Here is a 23,509-nt window from a genome sequence, read left to right as displayed (position 1 = left end):
AGAGATTCATTCCAGGTCCCAGCTACACACAGCCCAGTTTGCCATTTGTGATTGGGGCTGCATGTTATTGTGTCCCTCCAACTCACCTCCTGGACTCTACCTAATATGATGTAGGCTAACAGACCCCAAACACAATAACTGACAGGGACAATCTCGAAAGGGACGAGTCCAGTTGCTGATTTGCTCAGGTTTGTATCAGGTCTATATCAAGCCCGCCTGACATTTTTATGTTGCCGCGGGTGTGGATTCCTTGTTTCCCCAGCCCCTCACCAGTGGTGGGACATTGATTGTAGCCTCCCTCGGCTAGGGAAGAGAGAGAACCTTAATTTGTTAACAGTTAGGGGTGGAAGGTCCCGGGACGGCTGGGGTTTGTTCTGAATTCAGTGCTGCAGGCTGCCGGCTGGGAGAACAAAGCCCAGGGAGATGAGTCCCCTGTGCAGCCGCGGGGCCCAGCGGAAGGGAGGGAGGTTCCATGGCAGACGGGCGGGTGGTTTGTGAAGTGTGACGCATGGGAGCTGGGAGGAGTGTGACGCTGGAGACGGATTTCAGGGCAGTTCTTGGGACCTACCAGGTGCTAGAATCCACAAGACCTAGTAGCTGACGCTCGGCGCCTGTCTCTGAGTCTTGGTCCACCTGGCTCCCATCTACTGTCCCAGGAAAAAGGTTGGTGTCTCACAGTGCTCCAGCCACCCCAGCAGGGGGTGACAAGTACACGCTATTTACCCACAGAGAGTGACCAGCAGGACCTGCTCCTCAGCCATCAGACTCCCCCGGGTTCGCTCTGGGTCACAGGGGAGTTCCCTTTTCACGGCCATTTCACTTACACCAGTGGTGGTGTTATTAGAGTCACCAGATGGGCCTGTCACAGCGAGTGGTACAAGTTCTCTTGAACTGACTGTGAGATCTTTGCACAGTCCTTTTGTAGCAGCTGATCATATACCAGAAACAATCTGTTCACTTCTTAGTCTCCCTAGAGCAAGACAGAAGAGCTCAGCATTGCTACACAGAGAGACGTTTTATAAGAGATATACCTGGGCAAGGATTACGTCACACAGCCCTGCAGTGCAACCACCTCTGCAGAACATTCCTGGGCAACTTTTGGCTGCACAAACTGACATTAAACGTACGTGTTAAAAAAATCTTTATAATTCAGTGTCCAGCAGCTACACCAGACTGGTTATTTATAAATCTACAACCTAACTCAGTGCATCTGGGTTCTTTCAAGTTCTATCTCACCCCTACCCCGCCCAATCTGTCTGCACCAGGGATTGGAAAGGAAGCAGCTGTTTGAACACCACAGTCTGGTGCACACACAGGTGAAAATAGACATGTATCAGTTACTTAATTCCAGTGTAGACAGTTCACACTGCACATGGCGGGACACGTCGCCCTCTGGTGCCCCAGTCGTAACTGATCCCCGTCACTGAGCTGCAGAAGAGTAGAGGGGAAAATCCAAGTACCACCCAAATCTCATTCATATTTTCTTTCCATCTCTGGAGTTTAAGGAGCGATTCGCTGTCGTTCCCAGCTACAGACAGCTCAGTCTGTCTTATGAATGAGGCTCTGTGTTAATACGTCCCTTCAACTCCCCTCCTGTGCTGCTATTTCACATGTAGGGAGAGCCCAGACTTGGGAAGACCTGGTGACTTGTCACATACACAGACAGCAGGACTGAGGAGAGAAAGTGTGTGGGTGGGGGGTAGGGTGGGAGTGTCTTTACTCCCACCATGTTGATCTCCATGTGGTTTGTGCGTGTTGTGTAGCTTGATCACTTTGCAGGCTTGGCCTTTCCTCGTGGGGCTGTTTTTATCAGGCCCAGGGGCTGTTCTTTTCCTGCCCTGGCTTTGTTTGTGTGAAACACCTGAGCTCTGGGACCTAACACCCAGCTGTTCGGGCTCTGAATCTCGCTGGGTTGGCACTGAAGAGTGAGCTGGCATTGAAGAGACCGGACTCCCTCCTCTCAGGGCATCTACTTAGGAATGGGACGATGAGTGTTTTCTTTGGGATTATAATTGAATCTAGGTACCACACTGAGGCTCCATAATCCTCGTCCCATGGACAATGAATGGCAAAATGCCCATTGGGTCAAGGGACCCAAGATTTGGCCTTAAATGTGCAGGCCCTGATCATACTTCGTCATGCCCCTCACTGATGACTGGAACGTGCCTAGTTAAAGTCCAGCACATCTGCGCGGAGGAGCGTCACACCCAGACACACCCAGACTGGAGCCATGCACGGGACGGGCTGCTGGAACACAAGGGTTTGGTCGAAGTTCTCCACCTGGCTGCATCACTGTGCAGCATCAGCAGCCCCACTCTATGTGCCACAGTAATAATCGGCCTCATCATCTGCTTGGACATCGGGGAGGGTTTGATGGTTGTATTAGCCGCATCTTTGGAACTGGAGAAGCGACGGGGGACCCCAGAACCCTGGTGCTTGGCAGCATTGGATTTGTACCACAGAAGATATTTTGGAGCATTTCCAATTTTCTGCTGGTGCCAGGTGGCATGTGTCATCATGTATCCACTGCGGATGGTGCAGGAGAGTTGAACTGTGTTTCCTAGGGACACGGACATCGAGGGCGGCTGCGTTAGTGTAAAGTGGGAGAGCGATCCTGGGAACAAACAGAAAATTCTTTATTAACATATTTCTTCAGGAATATGGAGAAAGTCAGAGACAGATGAAATTTAAATTAAAGCAGGGAACAGAAACCCTTTCCTCACCCGAGCAGTAAGTGAGCAGCGGGAGGAGCAGAGGGGCCCAGGCCATGGTGGCTCCAGATGAGTTTGGCTTCCTGAGGCAAATGGGTCTCTGGCTGCAACCCTCCGATTCTCTCTTAAACCCAGGGGTGAAAGTAAGTCTAGGGATGTACCGGTACGGGGCTGGGCTGGTGCCGGCTCTGGCCTCCGGAAGGGGCGGGGCCTCGGGCAGAAGGGGCGGGGCTGGGGGAGGTCAGAGCCAGCCCCGGCCCACCCTGTACCGGCAAGTTCCTCCTTCCCCCTCCCCGGGGTAACAGCCACAGCTGGGGGCTCTGGCAGCGGTTTAAAGGGCCCAGGGCGGTAACGGCGGCCGAGTCCTGGCCCCTTTAAATCGTCCCCGGAGGCCCGCCGTTGCTTCCCCAGGGCTCCGGCAGCAGGGCTCCGGGGACGGGGCTCCGGCCGCCACTACCGCCCCGTGCCCTTTAAATCGTCCCCGGAGCCTACCGGAGCCCTAGGGAAGGGCCCAGGGCTCGGCCGCCGCTACCGCCCCAGGCCCTTTAAATCACCGCCCCAACCCCGCAATTTAAAGGGCCGGGGGCTCTGGCAGCAATTTAAAGGGCCGGGGGCTCCAGCCACTGCTGGGAGCCACAGGCCCTTTAAATTGTGCCTGCGGAAGCTGATCCACCCCGGTATGGTGCATCGGCTCTTGCCGGTACGCTGCACCAGGACATACCGGCTTACTTTCACCTCTGCTTAAACCCCCAGAGGTGCAGATCAGCCCCTACATGCAAGTCTGCTCCCTGGCTGCTGCTGGCACCTCCCTCCCGCTATGCAAGGGGCAGAGGCACAGGGAGACCCTCTGTATAAATCACCCTCTGTCCAGAAGCAGGGGAGGATTGAGGGCAGCAGGGAGTCGGCTCGGACACAGGTGTCGGAACTGGAGCTAGTGTCACTGGCAAAACCAAAGTGGGGATGGGAGACAGGTCTGGACGTGTCGGCTGCAGCAGAACTGTGCAGGAGCAGGTCAGCCCGGACACAAAGCCCCCGTGGGAGCCACTGGGTCAGAGGGGCTGGTGATGGCATTAGAAGAGAGGAGTGACGGGGTTGGAGTCTCAGGAAGGGGAGACGAGTTCAGTATCTGCACTTTGCATCGACTCAAGGTGAGTGACGTCGGAGTCAGGGTGGCCAAAGCAGAGGATGTCACAGGAATCAGGGCGACAGCGGATCAGGGCCAGGTCCCATGTACCGTGTGTCGGGTAAGAACAGGAGGGGACTCCATGTTTCCAAAATGAAACTGGCTCTTCACTCACAGAACTGGTTACAGAGACGCTGCAGCTGCTGCTGACATTCCAATCATGTGCACACAGACTGGCCTCCCGGTGCCTCCTCCAAACTCTTCTTCCTGCAGCCTGAGCTCCCCCCTCCAGCTTCCCTGCAGGTTGCTCCAGGACAAGCAGAAAGCGTCTGATTGTCTCTATGCTGCAGAGGAAGAGGTGACGAGATGTGATGAGGTTGAATGAGTGGAGGAGCAGGAGGTGGTGGTGATGGGGGGCAGGAGTCTAAGATGACCCCCACGTGATCGCTGGCATTGGAGAAGGCACGAAATTGAGGGGACTGAAGAGTTACAATGAGAAGTTTGGGCTTGGCTGTGCGTAGCTGGAGCTGGCAATGAGCCACTGGAGTCAAGAGTTAGAGACAGCCACGTGCATGGTGCTGGCTGGAGGGGAGCCAGTCACACGTGGAGAGGGAGATTTGTGAGTCCTGAGTACAGAAATGATATGTGAGGCAATGCGGGAGGGGGTCGCAAACCCAGGGAATGGGGTGGGGGGGGAAGAGGCAGGGATGAGGCCAGAGCCCTGTGGAGTCCCCCAGAGAGGGGGAGAGGGGAGGAGACATCACTGAGGTAGCAGAGAGAAATGGGGGGAGAACTAGTCCCCCGTGTCTACACTATTGTTCCTCGGGAAATCTCCTGCTGTTACACCTCCTGGGTACAAGCAATAATGGGAGCCTGTAACGATGCTGGTTCTGCTGGGACCCAACTGAGAGTGCCAATTCAGGACAAATTGCTTAAAGCAGGGCAGTTGCAGCCCAAGGCTGGGGTTCCTTTGCACACCAAGGCAAACCAAAGCAGCCAAACAGAGAAGACTTCGGTTTTGCCCTCCTGGCTAACCACAATCATACAAGCAATTCCCTTAGACACTCCAGTTTCCCAGTATTACCACCAGTGCCCCTTGTTATGGGGACACATGGTTATGAAAACCAATACCCCGGTAAAAGAAAAAAGGGTTCTCTCGATCCCAAAGGACCAAGTCCCAGACCCACGTCAATGTACAAATCAGATCTTACCCACCAATCACGCTGCTGCCAATCCTTTCGACTCTAAAATCTAAAGGTTTATTCACAAAAGGAAAAAGAGATAGATGAGAGCAAGAGTTGGTTAAATGGAACCAATGACATACAGTAATGGCCAAGTTCTTGCTTCAGGCTTGTCGCAGTGATGGCACAAACTGCAGGTTCAAATCAAGTCTCTGGAGAACAGCCCCAGCTGGGGTGGGTCACTCAGTCCTTTGTTCAAAGCTTCAGTGTAGCAAAGTCCCTCCAGAGGAATGAAGCGGGATTGAAGACAGGATGGATGTGAGGCATCAGCCTTTTATAGTCTTTTCCTGGTGTAAGAACCCCGCTTTGTTCTTACTGGGGAAAATTACAGCAAAATGGACTTTGGAGTCACATGGGCAAGTCCCTGCATGCTTTGCTGAGTCACAAGGCGTATCTGCCTTCTCTCAATGGGTCAGTTGTAGATCTGATGGTCCTTAATGGGCCATCAAGCAGGCTAGGCGGAGCTGACACCAACTTGTCTGGGGTGTCACCCAGAAGCACAGCATAAGTTTGAAATACAGACAGTATAGATCCAATATTCAAAACTTTAACTACAAAAATGATACACACATATAGACAGCATAATCCTAACCAGCAAACCATAACCTCTCCCTAGACCCCTTACAGGACAACCTTTATACAATATTTGCTGCAAATATATAAGTGTGGTTGCAACAGTGATCTATACAGTTACAGATTATGTCAATAACGTCACAGAGCCCGAGTGTAGACAGTGTATTACCCCCATGGTACGTAAGCCTGCTCAGAGCAGGGGGCAGGGCTGTGGGGGAGGGCAGTAGTGTCAGGCCAGGCTCTAGAGGATGGGGGTCAGGGAGGAGGGGGAGCTTTGGGACACAGCCACCAACACTCCTGCTTTGGCTAGGACAGCCCCGGCCTCTCCTGCAGCAGGACACTGACTCCGCAGCCAGCAGATGAACTTTTGTATTGAGGTTCTTATGCCACACCCATCCCTGCGGTACCTGAGCACTGAGACTGGCCCACGGGGAACTAGACATGGCCACGGGCCTGTGGCTTGCTGGACTGCAGGGGCCGGGAGGAGCAGGGCCATGGAGGCACTAATGAAATTTTGGAGGGGACCGGGGAAGCTGCCAAGCAGCTGGGATAGGGCCAGGGAGGAGGTTCTAGGGAGGAGGGATTTTGATATCATCTATTATCTGATACACCCTGTGGCTGGACACTTCATCCAGCCCCGGCAACTGGAATGGATGAAGGGATGTGAGACGTCTTTCCTATGTTTCCTCTAACTTCCAGGCCATTCAGGGTGTTGTCCAGCTCGTGGGATAACACGGGGGAACTATGTTCGAGGAGACGTGTCTCTTTACCCAAGGAGCTTGTGGCCGTCTGCTCCCCGTGGGAACCAGGCAGTGGTGGGTCTGTAACCCGGGGGTCCAGAAGGCTGGAAAAGCTGCTCCTTGTAAAGAGACTGAGTTGAAAGCATAAGAGCGGCTGCCATCTCCCCAAGAGAGAGTGAATGGAGAGTGGGTGGAGCAGCGCCCCCTGCTGACAGCAAGTGGCTGAAATTCCAAAGAAGGAGCCATCAGGGTCTCATGCATTGAAGAGAGGAAGCAAACTGCGCAGTCAGTGCAGAGCCCAGGCTGGAGGGGATGAAGACAGGGGAGGTTTTTGTCTCAGTTCCCCGTTTGGCTGGATCACTGTGATTCGCACTACTAGCCCACACAGCACAGTAATAGTCAGCCTCGTCCTCTGCCTGGACACCGGTGATGGTCAGCGCAGCGTTGTTACCGGAGATGGACCCCGAGAACCGGGCAGGGATCCCGGAGGGTCTCTTATTAGTGTCGTATATCAGCTGCTGAGGAGCAGAGCCAGGTTTCTGCTGGAACCAGGCTGGATAGTTGCTGGTGGTGACGGCTCCAGTGCTCAGGCTGCAGGACAGAGTGACAGCCCCTCCTGGGGCCACCGACATCGAGGGCTCCTGAGTCACCACGGGTTGCGAACTGACCCCTGAAATCAACAGTACAAACACACTCAGCACAAGGACTCTGGATCCTCACCGACAAACCTCCTGCCCTGCAAGTGTCCTTCCTATTTTGGTCACTAAATGAAACAATTCCCTCACCTGAGCAGTAAGTGAGCAGCGCGAGGAGCAGAGGGGCCCAGGCCATGGTGGATCCAGATGAGCTCGGCTTCCTGAGGCAAACGGATCTCTGATGGGACCCTCCAAAATCTCTCTTAAACTCCCAGCGTTGTAGAGCGGCCCCTTCATGCAAATCTCCTCCCTGTTTATTGGCTGCTGGTTTTTTAAAATCTTAATCCTGAGTTTTAACGAATACAAAGACGCTCACATTTCAAATTTAACTTCCAGTTTTGGCTTCATTTTAAATAAGATTTTTTTGTAAAAAAAAAAGTACCTCCCTATAAATTTGTACATTTTCAATTATTATTTCATGTTCAAATTGAAATAGGTTTTGCTAGTATCATTGAATAAAGGGGTCCTTACTTTAACATACTCCTTAAATAAAATTAACACGACCAGATGGTGCTATCACACAGACTGACAAGTTCTCTCTAACTGCCTGTGCAGGGAGCTAGATCTGGGAGAAATGTTTGTTTTTAGTTATGGGAAATCACAGTTTGACAAGCTGCGCATGTACCACAGTAAATCTGGTCACTACTTTGTCTCTCTGACCAAATAATTTCTTCGTCCGTAGGCAGCAGTTGCAACTATCTGCATGGATGCAAACGTAAATATCACATGGTGCCAAACACTCTGTAGTGACTGTTATATGGGTTATCCCCAGGGATTGAACAGGAGCACTGTGGAGCTGAAGCAGGAGCCTCCTATATCTTGAGCCAAAGGACTAAGGGGCAGATTTTTAAAGGTGCCTAGTTAAATCTTTAGACACCTGAATCCCTTTACAAATCAGGTCCTAAATCCTGTCCTTGGTATCTGCGCTATGTGCTGGACAGACGGGGATGCGTGATCCACACTGAATGGAGGGTGATGCTACAACACCTCCCTGTGGCCTCTTGTCCCTGGCTTTTCTAGCTACTCCCCTGTCCTCCTTGCCCCTCACAGTGAGAGAGAAACAAACTTGGATCATTCCCGTCGAGTCAGACTTACTGGGCCAAACCCAGCGGGCGGGTGGAAGGGGATGTCAGTTCCATGTGGGTACGGCTGGGGGTGCTCCGCTCTGAATTTGGCCTTTACTCTGTTAACGGCCGTTACGGGTTGCTGGGAGGAGCCGTTAGCGTCACGTTAGCGCAGCACGTCTGACGTGTGGAGAACAAGGGACGAGCTTTGCATCGCTGGGCACACAGATATTTTCTATCACATGCACATGGGGAGGGGTCAATGCCACCACCACTGCAGTGCAGCCGGGCCAGCTTCCCCCACACGGCCCCTCACGCGTGGATGCGCCCCCTGGAAACACCCCCAGAACTATCTCATTCCCCTCCTTCTACCCTCCCTCCAGCTCTCCTTTGCCATGATGCCTACAAACAAATTGCCAGCAGTGAGGCCGTGGGTGTGCTGAGACCCTTCCCATCCTGCTGCCAGGATTGTCTCCTTGCTGCCTTCTGCTCCCCACAGGCCGGTCTGTAACCACGTCTTGTCTCACACTGAGATTGTTCCCTCCTTAGCCGGGACTGTCTTTGTGTTCTGTGTTTGTACAGCGCCCAGCACAATGGGGACCTGGGCCATGACCTGTCCTCCCAGGGGCTACAGAAATACAGATATGTAATAATCACAGTGATGTAGCCACCTCTGAAGGACATTCCTGGGCAACATTTTGCAGAGGTGTTCAGCATTAAATGTAATGTCAGTTAAATTACGCGTAAATAAAAAACATTTTGCAAATAAATATCCAGCAATTACAATTAGAAGTAGTTCATAATTCTGCAACCTAAATCAGTACAATTGGGTGCCTCGGACCTCCTGTCTCTCCTCCTCCCCCACCACTCAGTCTGAGTGAGGGATCTGAAAGGACGCAGCTGTTCAAACACCACGGTCTGTGCACCAGACCCTTGAAGACAAATGTGCATTGAACAGTTACTTTATTCCACTAGAAACTATTCACAATACAAGTGCAGGGTGACAGCGCCCCCTGGTGCCCACTCATAACTGAATCACATCACCCATCTGCAGAAGCGTAGATGGGGAAAATCCAGGTGTATCTCAAATCCCATTTTATTCTCTCCAGTCTCTGGAGTTTAAGGAGAGATTCATGACAGGTCCCAGCTACCTACAGCCCAGTTTGCTATTTGTGAGTGTGGCTGCGTGTTACTGTGTCCTTCCAATTCACCTTCTGGGCTAATATTTACATTTAGGAATAGCTAGGACTTGGGAACCCCTGTGACTTGTCAGATACAAGTATAGCAGGACGGGGGTGAGCGGTGTGCACTATTCCCTCTCAGCTGTGCATGTGCACACACATCCTAAAGCCCGCACACACGGCGAAACACCGCACGCACAAAAAATGAAATACGACATCGGAGCCAGGCCGACATATCATTTACGGGCAACTTTTGACATTGTTCGCCCGCCATCTATCAACGCAGCCAGATTCTACTAGCTGGCAAGGGGGGCAAAGGGAAAGGAGGGCAATGAATCGTACCTCTCCCCTCCAGCATTTGGAACGTGGAACGCTGATCACGTCGGGACGGTCGGGACCCATCTCCATTTTCCCACGTTTTTTGGCTGCAGATGCACGGACGTGATCGGAGCTAGGCACAGACTTCCTGTATCCTGATCTGAATGATCTGCCGTTTGCCCTGTTGTCTAGTCACACTGTTAAGCGCATTGAAATAGTAGCCATACAATAAAAGTATTAATTTTAAATAAACCAATCTGGTAAAAAATCAATCCCAAAATGTCACTGTCTAGAGGTCTAAAGCGTAAAAGAACCGTGACTTCATTTAAATCTGGATGGCTGGATGAGACTATAGAGATGGTTACACCGAAGTCACATAGTGTAATGCTTGTTACACTTTGTGAAATATTCATATATCATGAGGACAACGGAATGGTTTGTGTATATTGTCGAGATGCCAGAGCTTCGGGAGGATTTTCAACAGGAAGAATGTGGAACGATGTATGGACGTTGGATTTCTTAAAGCGTCATCTATCAAATCCCTGTGTTCAAAATACAAAGACTTTTTTGCTGAAGAGATTGTTATAGTCAGTCAGTACAATGACTTCAAGTTTGCAGTAGCTGAAAGAATCAAAAGCCAATTGGTTTTAAGTTTCCCAGATATGGTGACATTTGCTTACCAGAACGAACAGTTTCAGGATCTTGCAAAGTTGATGGATATTGGAGGAACATTCCTAGCATCAAATGCAGAATGTGAGCGTGGCTTTAGCTTAATGAACACTCTAAAAAACAAACTACGGAATCGTTTACAAGTAGCTCATTTGGACATGCTGATGTGTATTCAGAGTTACCAGCTGGATGGAGGACTGATGGATCTGGACAGAGTTTACATTGAATGGGCAAATGAAAAAGATCGCAGGAAAAAACAGTCAGGTTAGTTTAGCAGTCTTTGACATTTTGACCAATAAGGAAATTAAAATGCATTTGTAATTACATATCTTATTCTTGGCTGATAATCATTTATTGGGTTTTTTTTAGGAAAATTTTAAATTTAAAACACAAACTCTTGTTTTTCTTTTTTTACTTATGATGTCTCTATTTGAAAACCCACATAAATTGACATAATGGCATACTTATTAAATTGTCTTTATTATATGTTTATCAAAATCTTTTCGGACATGTGTATAGAATGAAAGGTGAAAGTGGACACCAACGGGCAGAAGCCTATGGACCCATAATGATCATGATTAATATGTGCTTGATATATGCTCATGATTGTCTATAAAAAAGATCATAAAGCGTAGTGCTTAAAACTAACTTCTGCTTCATGAAGAATGGTTACATTTCCTTTTCCTAAGTATTTAAAAATGACATTTATAAAATAACGTGGTGTAAAACTATTATTATCACAAGTTGCAAATTAAAACTTTTTAAATGTATAAGCATTTTACTCACTTGGGCGCATTTGCCTCCTGGTATACAAATTTGAACTCTGCTTCAAAAATTTGCACAGAAGAACCATTTGGGACACACGGCAAAAATTAGAGAGAACATTGGTGGTGGGGTCTTTACTACATGGTGGCTTCTGTGTTTTGTTTAACCAGGCCATTTTGCAAGCTCAGCCTTAACTAACAAGACTGTTCTTATCATGGCAAGGATCAGTTTCTTATCTACCTTGGCTCTGCTTTTGTGTGAAATGTCTGGGCTCTGGGATCTGACACCCAGCTGTGCGGGCTCTGAGTTTCATTGAAGAATGAGCTGGCATTTAACAGACAGATACTGCCTCCTCTCAGGGCATGAATCTGGGAACTGGAGTTTGGAATGTTTCCTTTAGGATTATAACTGAATCTTACTGCTGCTGCCAGGCTGTAGAGGGGGTGGGGTCAAATCCTGGTCCCACTGAAGGAAATGATAACACTGCCATCCAGTGCAGTGGGACAAAGACTTTGCCTTACATTTTCAGAGGTTGATCAAGTTAGTGAGCTGCCATCACAGGGGAGTGGGACAGCGCATGGGGACACCTCAGTAATTTCAGATTGGCTGAATGATCATATCTTAACGCTAACACGATGGGCTCATGCAGCGTTGGAGGAGGGAAGAACAGGATTTTGTCTGAGTTCCCCATCTGGCTGTGTCACTGTGCAGCACCATCACTGGTCCCTGCACCACAGTAATAGTCAGCTTCATCCTCTGCCTGGAAGCTGGTGATGGTTAAGTAGCCAGTTGTCTTCAAGGCGTCTTTGGAACCAGAGAAGCGACTGGGGACCCCAGAGCCCTGGTGCTTGTCCGAGTCAGTGTTGTACATCAGAAGGTATCTTGGGCTGTTCCCATCTTTCTGTTGGTACCAGGTGACACTTCCAAATGTGTATCCACTGCTAAGGGCGCAGGAGAGTTTAACTGTGTTGCCAGTGGACACTGACACTGAGGGCGGCTGAGTCAGAGTAAACTGGGAGAGGGAACCTGGAAAGAAATAGAAAATGCTGCAAGATCATCATGGCCTGGAGTTAACGCCTGCACGTTTCCTGCTGAGCCAGGAGTCTGGGAATCTGGAATACGGAGGAATTCAGCGAAAAGTCCTTCTAAATAAATCTGAGATCAGAAACCCTCCCCCTTACCAGGGCAGTAAGTGAGCAGCGTGAGGAGCAGAGGGGCCCAGCCCATGGTGGATCCAAACGAACTTGGCTCCCTGCAACAAACAGGTCTCTGGCAGGGACCCTCTGATTCTCTCTTAAACCCCCAGTGCTGGAGAACGGCCCCCTCATGCAAATTCTCTGCCTGCTCACTGGCTGCTGCTGTAGAGTTAGTGTACACCAGGGGGGTTCTCATTAGAGTTCTTTGTCCCTCCTCCTCCCGCCCGCCAACTCCAAGCAGCTCCTGATCTGAGTGTGTGCTTACCTCGTATTGGTCACTGCTGGTTATTACTTTCTGTTCAGCACCTTGAGTCCTGTGTTCTTCTCAGCCTTCTCCCTTTTGTGTTTTGGGCTAATATTTTGTAGACCCCAATAAGATGGGGCCCAAACACAATGACTGATGGACAATCTCTAAAGGGACGAGTCCTGTTGCTAATTTGCTCAGGTTTGTATCAGGTCTCTATCAAGCCAGCCTGGCCTTTTTTCTATAAGTTGCCACGGGTGTGGATTCCTTGTTTCCCCAGCCCCTCACCAGCGGTGGGACAGTGATTGTAGCCTCCACCGGCTAGGGAAGAGAGAGAACTTTTATTTGTTAACAGTTAGGGGTGAAAGGTCCTGGGACAGTTGGGGTTTGTTCTGAATTCAGTGCTGTAGTCTGCCGGCTGGGAGAACAAAGCCCAGGGCGATGAGTCCGCTGAGCAGCCGCGGGGCCCAGCGGAAGGGAGGGAAGTTCCACGGTAGATGGGCAGGTGGTTTGTGAAGTGTGACGCACGGGGGCTGGGAGGAGTGTGACACTGGAGGTGGATTTCAGAGCGGTTCTAGGGACCCACCAGATGCTAGAATCCACAAGACCTAGTAGCTGACCCTCGGCGCCTGTCTCTGTGTCGTGGTCCACCTGGCTCCCATCTACTGTCCCAGGAAAAAGGTTGGTGTCTCACAGTGCTCCAGCCACCCCAGCAGGGGGCGACAAGTACACGCTATTTACCCACAGGGAGTGACCAGCAGGACCTGCTCCTCAGCCATCAGACTCCCCTGGGTTCGCTCTGGGTGACAGGGGAGTTCCCTTTTCACGGCCATTTCACTTACACCAGTGGTGGTGTTATTAGAGTCACCAGATGGGCCTGTCTCAGCGAGTGGTACAGGTTCTCTTGAACTGACTGTGAGATCTTGGCACGGTCCTTTTGTAGCAGCTGATCAAATACCAGAAACAATCTGTTCACTTCTTAGCTTCCCTGGAGCAAGACAGAAGAGCTCAGCATTACTACACAGAGAGACATTTTATACGAGATATACATGGGCAAGGATTACGTCACCCACCCCTGCAGTGCAGCCACCTCTGCAGAACATTCCTGGGCAACTTTTGGTTGCACAGTTTGACATTCAGTGTATGTGTTAAAAAAATCTTTATAAATCAGTCTCCAGCAGCTACCAGAGCAGATATGTATAAATCTCCAACCTAACTCAATGCATTTGAGTTCCTTCAATGCTCTGTCTCACCTCTACCCCACCCAATGTGTCTGGACAAGGGATTAGAAAGGATGCAGCTGTTTGAACACCACAGTCCGGTGCACACACAGGTGAAGATAAATATGTATCAGTTACTTAATTCCCGTGTAGACAGTTCACAGTGCAAATGCCGGGAGACGTCGCCCTCTGGTGCCCAGTCGTAACTGATCCTCATCACTGAGCTGCAGAAGAGTAGATGGGGAAAATCCAAGTACCTCCCAAATCTAATTTTTATTTTCTTTCCATCTCTGGAGTTTAAGGAGCGATTCACTGTCGTTCCCAGCTCAGACAGCTCAGTTTGTCTTATGAATGAGGCTCTGTGTTAATACGTCCCTTCAATTCCCCTTCTGTGCTGCTAGTTCACATGCAGAGGAGCCCGGACTTGGGAAGACCCGGTGACTTGTCAGATACGTGGACAGCAGGACTGGGGAGTGAAAGTGCTGGGGGGTCTTTACAACTCAGTTGCTCTCAATGTGGCTTCTGTGGGTTGTGCAGCGTGATCAGTTTGCAGGCTCGGCCTTAGGTCCTGGGGCTGTTCTTATCAGGCCCAGGGGCTGTTCTTTTCCTGCCCTGGCTTAGTTTGTGTGAAACACCTGGGCTCTGGGACCTAACACCCAGCTGGGTTGGCACTGAAGTGTGAGCTGGTAATTAAGGGACGGGACTTGCTCCTCTGACAGCATGTACTTGGGAACGGGACACTGGAGTGTTTTCTTTGGGGTTATTACCTCGATCTGGGTAGCACAGTGAGGTTCCATAAAGGGACTCATCCTCATCCCATGGACAATAAATGGCAACATTCCCATTGGGTCAAGAGCCCAAGATTTGGCCTTAAATGTCCAGACCCTGATAATCCTTCGTAGTGCCCCTCACTGATGATTGGAATGTGCCTAGTTAAACCCCAACACATCAGCAAGGAAGATCGTTGCACCCAGACACACATACATTGGAGTCATGAGCCATACAGGCTGATCGAACACAAGGGTTTTGTCTAAGTTTCCCATCTGGTCGCATCACTGTGCAGCATCCCACTCCCTGTTCCACAGTAATAATCAGCCACATTTTCCTCTTGGACATCAGTGACAGTTAGGTTGATGGTTGTATTAGCCACATCTTTAGAACCAGAGAAGCGACAGGGGACCCCAGTGCCCTGGTGCTTGGCGGCATTGCATTTGTACCACAGAAGATATTCTGGAGTATTTCCAATTTTCGGCTGGTGCCAGGTGGCATGTGTAATCAGATACCCACTGCTGAGGGTGCAGGAGAGTTGAACAGTGCAGCTAGTTCCCGCTCAAGTCGCTGCCAACAATTCTTTTTGTACCAGGTCTGGTCTTGGCCGAATCAGTACTCGCTTTGGTTTTGCAGCCTCCTCTATCATTGTCTATCATGAGGCTTTCACCTGCCCCAGCGCTTGGTTTGCAGTCTGTAACTGTGTTTCCAGGGCCTGTAGTTGACTTAGCATCTCTTCCTCAACTCTCTGGAGCCACTGCCCTGGGCTGTCCAGATCACACACCTCAGTCTTCCCCTGGGCCCCTGGCCCAAGAGCCCGTGTCCAAGTGAGGATCGTCCTATGGTCAGCTCGTCCAAACAGTACCCGTCTTGTAACAGGGCTGGGACACGAGGCCAATCTCTGCCGACAATTACAGGCCAGTGGAGGTCTCTTACTAGGCTGACCCTCAGCTTGTTCATCTCAGCTTATATTTCTATGTCTTGTTCCATTGCTGGGTACACTCCTGTTTCACTATGTGCACACGAAATGTGCACCAGCAACTGGCAATCTAGTCTGACAGATGGGAGTCTGCACCCACGAACTAGCGCCTGTCCACACCAGGAGTCGATCAGTCCTCTCATTTCATGGCCAGCCATGTTAGCAGTGGAGTGCGCCCCCTACTGAGGGACCATCCCAAGCCACAGACCTGGCTGTGGTAGTAATGCAAATACCCGCACTCCATGAGTGGACAGTCCTTTCTTAGCTGACCTGTTTGGCCACACTGGAAACATACCACTGTGTTCTCCTGACTGATTCCTGGGTTTGTCCCATGATAATTCAGGTGCTGCTACCTCCTCCAGTCTGTTAGGTACCAGATTGTCTCAGAATTTGTCTCCCCAGATGTCCCCCTCACCATTCTACCGTCGGGGTCTCTGTCACCTTGCTTCCCTCAGAACAGTCCCCTTGAACTAAACCTTTGGTCGGGTGGTTCAGCCTTATCAGCTTCCATGTAGGCCTCCACCCTTGCCATGGCCTCATCAGTAGAAGTTGGTCAAAACCTCCAGACCCAACTTTGGGCTCCAGTAGGCAAGACCCATAGGAATGGTTCTAAGATTACAAGGTCCACCGCCTTTGTGACGGGTTTCCCCCCAGGTGCCACCTAGAACTGGGGTGCAGCTAAGCCCTCTGTCTCACCAATCTAGGTACCCTTTCACACTGTCACAGTGTGATCAGCTGCAAAGCCCTCCAAGCTTGCACTCACACCAGCATCCACAGGCAGGGATCACACACAGGTGTATTCATGAATATCCTGGCCAGCCACTGCATGAACCAGCACAGAGCGGCTCCAGCCAAAATACCCTCAGCTCCTCAGCCTAAGACCCCAGAGCTGTCAAAAACCCGACCAGTATGAATTTATTACAATTACCCAGTTCGCCCCTCCCTCCATGTGAAGAGGAATATGCACAAAATTTTTAACTAAGCTGAAATTTTTCCCAAACACTTCCCTCAAACCGCAGTGTTTTAGAGTAAAATATAAAATAGATGTATTAACTACAATAGATAGATTTTAAGTGATTACAAGTGATAGCAAACCAACCAAAGTAGATTACCTAGCAAATAAACAAAATCCCAATCTAAGTTTTATCGACCAGATAGGATTTGTATCAAGCAGTGTCTCACTGATAATATAAACAGTCCCTCAAGTTTCCTTCTTCCCTGCATGGGAACCCGCTTCCCCATTTCAATCTTTGTTCCTAAGGTGTTTCCAGATGCTTTGTTGTGGGGATAGAGAGTCCAGTCATGATGTCACTTCCCCCATTTATATCTTCTTCCAACTTGCTGGAAATTTCTTTTGCTGTGACCTGGGTCAAACAGTCCCCCTTGTATAGTTGTGATGTCTCTGAGAGGTTTCTCTTGCACCCAGTTCCTGGAGTAAACCTTGTGAGTGTGCATATTTCCTCAATAGGCCATCAATATTGTTTGACCTCCTTAGTGTTGTACCTGAAAGGCTGCCTGTGGGTGTTCCCAGCCTCACAACAGCTTTCAGTAGCACATACACAGCAAAACTTCATAACTTCACATACAATGATAGCTGGGGGGGCAACTTTCTATTTGCAGAAAACCAAACACCCTTACCCCACCCACTGACCGGCCCCGTCTCCAAGGGCCTGCCCCCAGCTAACTCCATCCCCCATCCCGCCATCACTCACTCTCACCCACTGTCATTCACTCGCTCATTTTTGGACTGGGGCAGGGGCTTGTGTTGTGAGAGGGGGGTGAGAGCTCCGGCTGGGGGTGTGGGCTCAGGGGTGGGGCTGGGGTTTGGAGTGCAGGAGGGGGCTCAGGGCTGGGGCAGGGGCATGGGAGGGGGTAGGGGGGTGGGCTCCAGATGGCACTTACCTCAGGCAGCTCCTGGGAAGCAGCGACATCTCCCTCCGGCTCCTAGACAGACGGGCAACCACGTGGCTCTGTGTGCTGCCCATGCTTGCAGGCACTGCCCCCTCAATTCACATTGGCCAATGGGAGCTGTTGAGCTCGTGCTTGGGGCGGGAGCAGCACACAGAGTCCCTCTGGCCATCCCTCTGCCCAGAAGCTGCACGGAGCCAGGTAGGTAGCCTGCCTACGCTGCCAACTGGACGTTTAATGGCTTGGTCAGTGGTGCTGACCAGAGCCATCACGATCCCTGTTCGACTGGGCATTCCTGTCGAAAACCAGTCTCCTGGCAACCCTATTGATAGCACATAAAACTTAACAGGATATTCATGTTCAACAGATTAAGATGTTTAGAACGATGCCTCACTTGGCATACTTTATACAAAACACATGATAATTATATCACCAGGGTGAATGTGGGGGTGCAAGGGTGTTGCTTTGGGGCACAGAGAGTCACAGCCTTGTCTAAAGAGTTTGTGTCAGGTTCCAGCCATCGTGTTACCAGAGCTCAGAAATATTGTGCTGGCCAGTGGCTTGCTGGATGGCAGGGGCCAGGAGGAGCAGGGCCATGGAGGCACTAATGAACTTCTGGAGGGGACCGGGGAAACTGCAAAGCAGCTGGGATGGGGCCAGAGAGGAGGTTCTAGGGAGGAGGGATTTTGATATCATCTATTATCTACTACACCCTGTATCTAGACACTTCATCCAGCACTTTCAACTGCAATTGACTAAGGGATCTGATCGGTCTTTCTTATGTTTCCCCTAACTTGCAGGTCATTCAGGGTGTTGTCCAGTTGGTGGGGTAACACAGGAAAACTCTGTTAGGGGAGATGTGTCTCTTTACCCAAGGAGCATGTGGCCGTCTGCTCTCAGTTGGAACCAGGCTGTGATGGGTCTGTAACCCAGGGATCTATAAGACAGGAAAACTGCTCCCTTTGCAGAGACCCAGCAAAGAACATGAGTGGCGGCCATCTCCCGCAGACAGAGTGAATGGGGAGTGGGTGGAGCAGCGCCCCCTGCTGACAGTAAGAGGCTGAAATTCCTAAGAAGGAGTAATCAGGGTCTCGTGTCCTGCAGGTAGAAACCAAACTGTGCAGCCAGTGCAGAGCCCAGGCTGGAGGAGATGATGGGAGGAAGAGAGGGGAGGTTTTTGTCTCAGTTCCCCATTTGGCTGGATCACTGTGATTCGTGCTACCAGTCCATACAATACAGTAATAGTCAGCCTCATCCTCTGCCTGGACACCAGTGATGGTCAGGGCAGCATTGTTACCGGATATGGACCCAGAGAACGGGGCAGGGATCCCGGAGGGTCGGCTATTGGTGCTGTATATCAGTTTCCGAGGAACAGTGCCAGTGCTGGAACCAGGCTGGATAGTTGCTGGTGGTTACGGCTCCAGTGCTCAGGCTGCAGGACAGAGTGACAGCCCCTCCTGGGGCCACCGACATCGAGGGCTCCTGAGTCACCACGGGCTGTAAACTGACCCCTGAAATCAACAGTACAAACACACTCAGCACAAGGACTCTGGATCCTCACAGACAAACCTCCTCCCCTGCAAGTGTTCTTCATATTTTTGTCACTGAAGCAAATAATCCCCTCACCTGAGCAGTAAGTGAGCAGCGCGAGGAGCAGAGGCGCCCAGGCCATGGTGGGGAATCCAGATGAGCTTGGCTTCCTGAGGCAAACGGGTCTCTGGCTGGGACCCTCGAATTCTCTCTTAAACCCCCAGAGCCCGAGAATGGCCCCTTCATGCAAATCCGCTCCCTGTTCATTGGCTGCAGGTTCTCTGAAAATCTAACTCCTGACTTTTAAGTACAGAGATGTTCACACATCAAATTTAGCCTCAAATTTAGGCTTTTTTTTAATAAGATTTTTTATTTAAAAAAAAAGTTATTCCCCATCAAATTTTACATTCAAATTGAAACCAGTTTTTGCTAGTATTATGTATTATAAGGGGTCCTTACTTTAACCTACTCCTCGAATAACATTTAACACAAGCAGACGATGCCAAATTCTGGCAGACTGACAAGTTCTCTCTAACTGCCTGTGTGGGGAGCTGGACCAAGGAGAAATGTTTATTTTTAGTGGTGGGGAATCAGTTTGATAAGCTGCGCATGTAGCAGAGTAAATCTGGTCTCTTCTTTGTCTTTCTGACCGAATAATTTCTTAGTTGCAGCTGCTGCCTACAGACTATCTGCATGGATCCAAACATAAATATCACTTGGTACCAAACACTCTGTAACAACCGTCAGCTAGGTTATCCCCAGAATGGAACAGAAGAATTCCAGAGCTAAAGCAGGAGCCTCTATATCCTGAGCCAAAGGACTAAGGGGCAGATTTTTAAAGGTGCCGAGCTACATCTTTATGCACCTAAATCCCATTATAAACCAGGTCCTAAGTCCTCTGTTTGGTATCTGTGCTATGTTCTGGACAGATGGGGACGTGTGATCCCCACTGAATGGAGGGTGATGCTACAACACCACCGTGTGGCCTCTTGTCCCTGGCTTTTCTAGCTACTCCCCTGTCCCCCTTGCCCCTCACATGAGAGAGAAACAAACTTGGATTGTTCCCGCCGAGTCAGACTCACTGGGACAAATCCAGCGGGCGGGTGGAAGGGGATGTCAGTTCCATGTGGGTACAGCTAGGGGCGCTCAGCTTTGAATTTGGCCATTACTCTGTTAACGGACGTTACGGGGTTGCTGGGAGGAGTCGTTAGCGTCACGTTAGTGCAGCACGTCTGACGTGTGGAGAACAATGGAGGAGCTTTGCATCGCTGGGCACACAGATATTTTCTATCACATGCCCATGGGGAGGGGTCACTGCCACCACCACTGCCGTGCAGCCGGGCCAGCTTCCCCCACACGACCCCTCACGCGTGGACGCGCCCCCTGGGAACACCCCCAGAACTATCTCATTCCCCTCCTTCTACCCTCCCTCCAGTTCTCCTTTGCTATGATGCCTACAAACAAATTGCCAGCAGTGAGGCCGTGGGAGTGCTGGGTCCCTTCCCATCCCGCTGCCAGGATTGTCTCATTGCTGCCTTCTGCCACCCACAGCCCGGTCTGTCGCCCCCTGTTGTCCCTTGTCTCATACTGAGATTGTTCGCTCCATAGAAGCGACTGTCTTTGTGTTCTGTGTTTGTACAGTGCCCAGCACAACAGGGACCTGGGCCATGACCTGTCCTCCCAGGGGCTACAGTAATACAGATATGTAACAATCACAGTGATGCAGCCACCTTTGAAGGACATACCTGGGCAACATTTTGCAGAGGTGTTCAGCATTAAATGGAATGTCTGTTAAATTACATGTAATGAAAAACATACTTTGGAAAGAAATACCCAGCAATTCCATTGAGAAGTAGTTCATAATTCTGCAACCTAAATCAGTACATTTGGGTGCCTCAAACCTTCTGTCTCTCTTCCTCCCCCACCACTCGGTCTGAATAAGGGATCTGAGAGGACACAGCTGTTCAAACATCACAGTCTGTGCATCAGACTCTTGAAGACAAATGTGTGTTATATCCTTACTTTATTCCCCAGAAACTATTCAGAACACAAGTGCAGCGTGACAGCACCCCCTGGTGCCCAGTCAGAACTGAACCACATGCAGAAGTATAGATGGGGAAAATCCAGGTGTATCTCAAATCCCATTTTATCCCCTCCAGTCTCTGGAGTTTAAGGAGAGATTCATTCCAGTTCCCAGCTCCATGCAGCCCAGCTTTGGCCTTATGAATATGGCTGCCTTCAGCCTCCTTGTGAGTTCTAATATTTTACATCAAGGGACTTCAAAGGCCCTGGCACCCCCTGTAACTCATCAGACAAATACAAGGCAGGGTCTGGAAGGGGAAGGGGGTGTGCAGAGGAAGGTTCTTTCTACTCTGTGGGTCTCGGTGAGGCTCACACCTGGCTCACGCTTTCCTAACATGGCCTGGAAACTGAACCATGTTTCCTTCATGTGTGAAAGGCTCTTCTCAGCCCCAGACACCATTTGCTGGCCTTCCTCTGCCTTTGATATTTATAAGGGGCTTTTTCCCATGGGATCTAAGGCAATCTGAACTCTGGCCTGTATGGTTCATACCCCCACACTTAGGAGCTCTGTATTGGCTGAGGGATGAAGTTAACCCCCTGGTGCCTTGTTTAATTTGCTCATTCAACAGGCTCACCCTTTCCTAATGGGCCAATTCTTCACATTCTGATGGACCAGTTGTGTCCAGACTTGTCCGGGTTTATGTGTGTATATAAATCCAGTCGTTACACTGAGAAGTGGTTCATAAATCTACAACGTAAGTCAATACATCTGCGTTCCGTCAACCCTCTGTCTCATCCCTCCGCTACCCAGTGTGTCTGCAGGAGGGGTTTGAACAGATGCAGCTCTCTGAACACCACAGCCTGCTGCACACACCCTTGAAGGTAAATGTGTATTAAACACTGACTGTATTTCACTACCAACAGTTCACAAGTGCAGGGAGACCGCGCTCTCTTGTGTCCAGAGTCATAGCTGAACCATGTTGCTACACTGCCCTACAGCACCTGGGGAAAATCCAGCTGCTTCTCACATCCCACTGAATTCTCTCCAATCTCTGGAGTTTGAGAGATTCATTACAGGGCCCAGCTACACACAGCCCAGTTTGCCATTTGTGAGTGTGGCGGTGTGCTATTTTGTCCCTACAATTCACCTCCTGGGCCAATATTTACATGTAGGAATAGCTAGGACTTGGGAACCCCTGTGACTCCTCAGATACACGTACAACAGGACTGGGGCGAGTGGTGAGGTCTTTACGAATCAGTTACTCTCAATGAGGATTCTGTGTTTTGTTTCACCAGGTCATTTTGCAGGCTCAGCCCTTCCTACCAGGGCTGTTCGTATCGTGGCCAGATCCGTCCCTTTCCTACCCTGACTCTGCCTGTGTGTGAAACGCCTGAATTCTGGGATCTAACACTCAGCTGTGCAGGCTCTGAGTTCCACTAGGTTTTCACTGAAGAATGAGCTGGTATTTAATAGACTCAAACTACCTCCTCTCACAGCATGTATCTGGGAACTGGATTTAGGAATGTTTCCTTTAGGATTATAACTGAATCTCATTGCTGCAGGAACACTGCATTGCAGGGCTCAAATCCTGGTCCCATTGAAAGAAATGATAAAACCACTGTTCAGTTCAGTGGGACAAAGACTTATGTATTATAGATACTCATGGATATTGTGCTTTAAAGTCTGTGGTGTTTAAACCAGATATGGCAGGAGCAGTTGATGAATAGGGTTTCTCCAAAGGAAAGAGGCCAACACCTCAAACCAGGTGTGGCCAGATTCAAGGGTCTATCCATTTGTATCAAACCTCTATCAGGTTTGCAGGAGGAGACACTTTGCATTGTAAAAGTCACTAGTGGTAGGGTGTGGGGGAGGCAACATGCAGCCTACACCAGATGGCGCGGTGTCCATACCTAGCAGGGAACAGGAACTTTATCTGGGATATATGTCAGAAGGATACATTCAAAGGTTTATTGGACAATACAGAGAGGGGAAGCAAATGCCTCAGTTATCCTTCCGCTGAGGAGACAAGGAAAACCAGCGCCTTGGCTCCATTGGGATCCTAGCTGAGAGCTAGCCAGCTATTGCTGGGGAAGGGAAGACTGGTGAGGAAACTACTTTGAACAAAGACAGGGGCTTATTAAGTGAGGTCTAAGCCATGAGAAAGTATTTTTACATTTGTATGTAACCCTTTTTGCATTTATTCCTTCTACTTTGCATTTGTTTAATAAACTTGGTTACTTTTACTATAAAACAATTCAGGGCTGCATTTGAAGGGAAGAGTGTATTTATCCCAGTTAAATTAATAAGCTGGGATGTACTGACTCTTTAAAAGAGCACCAAACTCGATATCTTCTGTGAGCGTACAGTGGCAGGAGCTCTGCATTGCAGAGAAAGGTCTCTGAGGAGGCCCGGGGCTGCCATTCACTGTCTGTTATCTGCTGGGTGAGGTTTGGGCTGGGAGAGCCGTGAGGAGTTTGCTGGTGAGGAAGACAGACTGGGGTGGCAGGTAGATGCACAGTCTAATCTCCAGCAGAGCTCGCTCTTGGCTAACACAGTGGCTC

At 50.0% G+C, this 23,509-nt stretch overlaps 1 gene segment (V, D, J or C); it reads right to left on the bottom strand.

Moving 5' to 3' along the window:
* Window positions 1-11,780: 11,780 nt before the first annotated feature.
* LOC144275736 (putative non-functional immunoglobulin lambda variable 5-48) lies at window positions 11,781-12,307 on the bottom strand. The segment is given in 2 exon segments: window positions 11,781-12,106; window positions 12,262-12,307. Coding segments are annotated over 2 exon segments (372 nt in total).
* Between the last annotated feature and the right edge of the window lie 11,202 nt (window positions 12,308-23,509).

The sequence above is a fragment of the Eretmochelys imbricata genome, chromosome 15, assembly GCF_965152235.1.
Source record: "Eretmochelys imbricata isolate rEreImb1 chromosome 15, rEreImb1.hap1, whole genome shotgun sequence".
In the NCBI taxonomy this organism is placed as follows: domain Eukaryota; kingdom Metazoa; phylum Chordata; order Testudines; family Cheloniidae; genus Eretmochelys; species Eretmochelys imbricata.
This window is presented reverse-complemented; position numbering and strand designations above follow the sequence as displayed.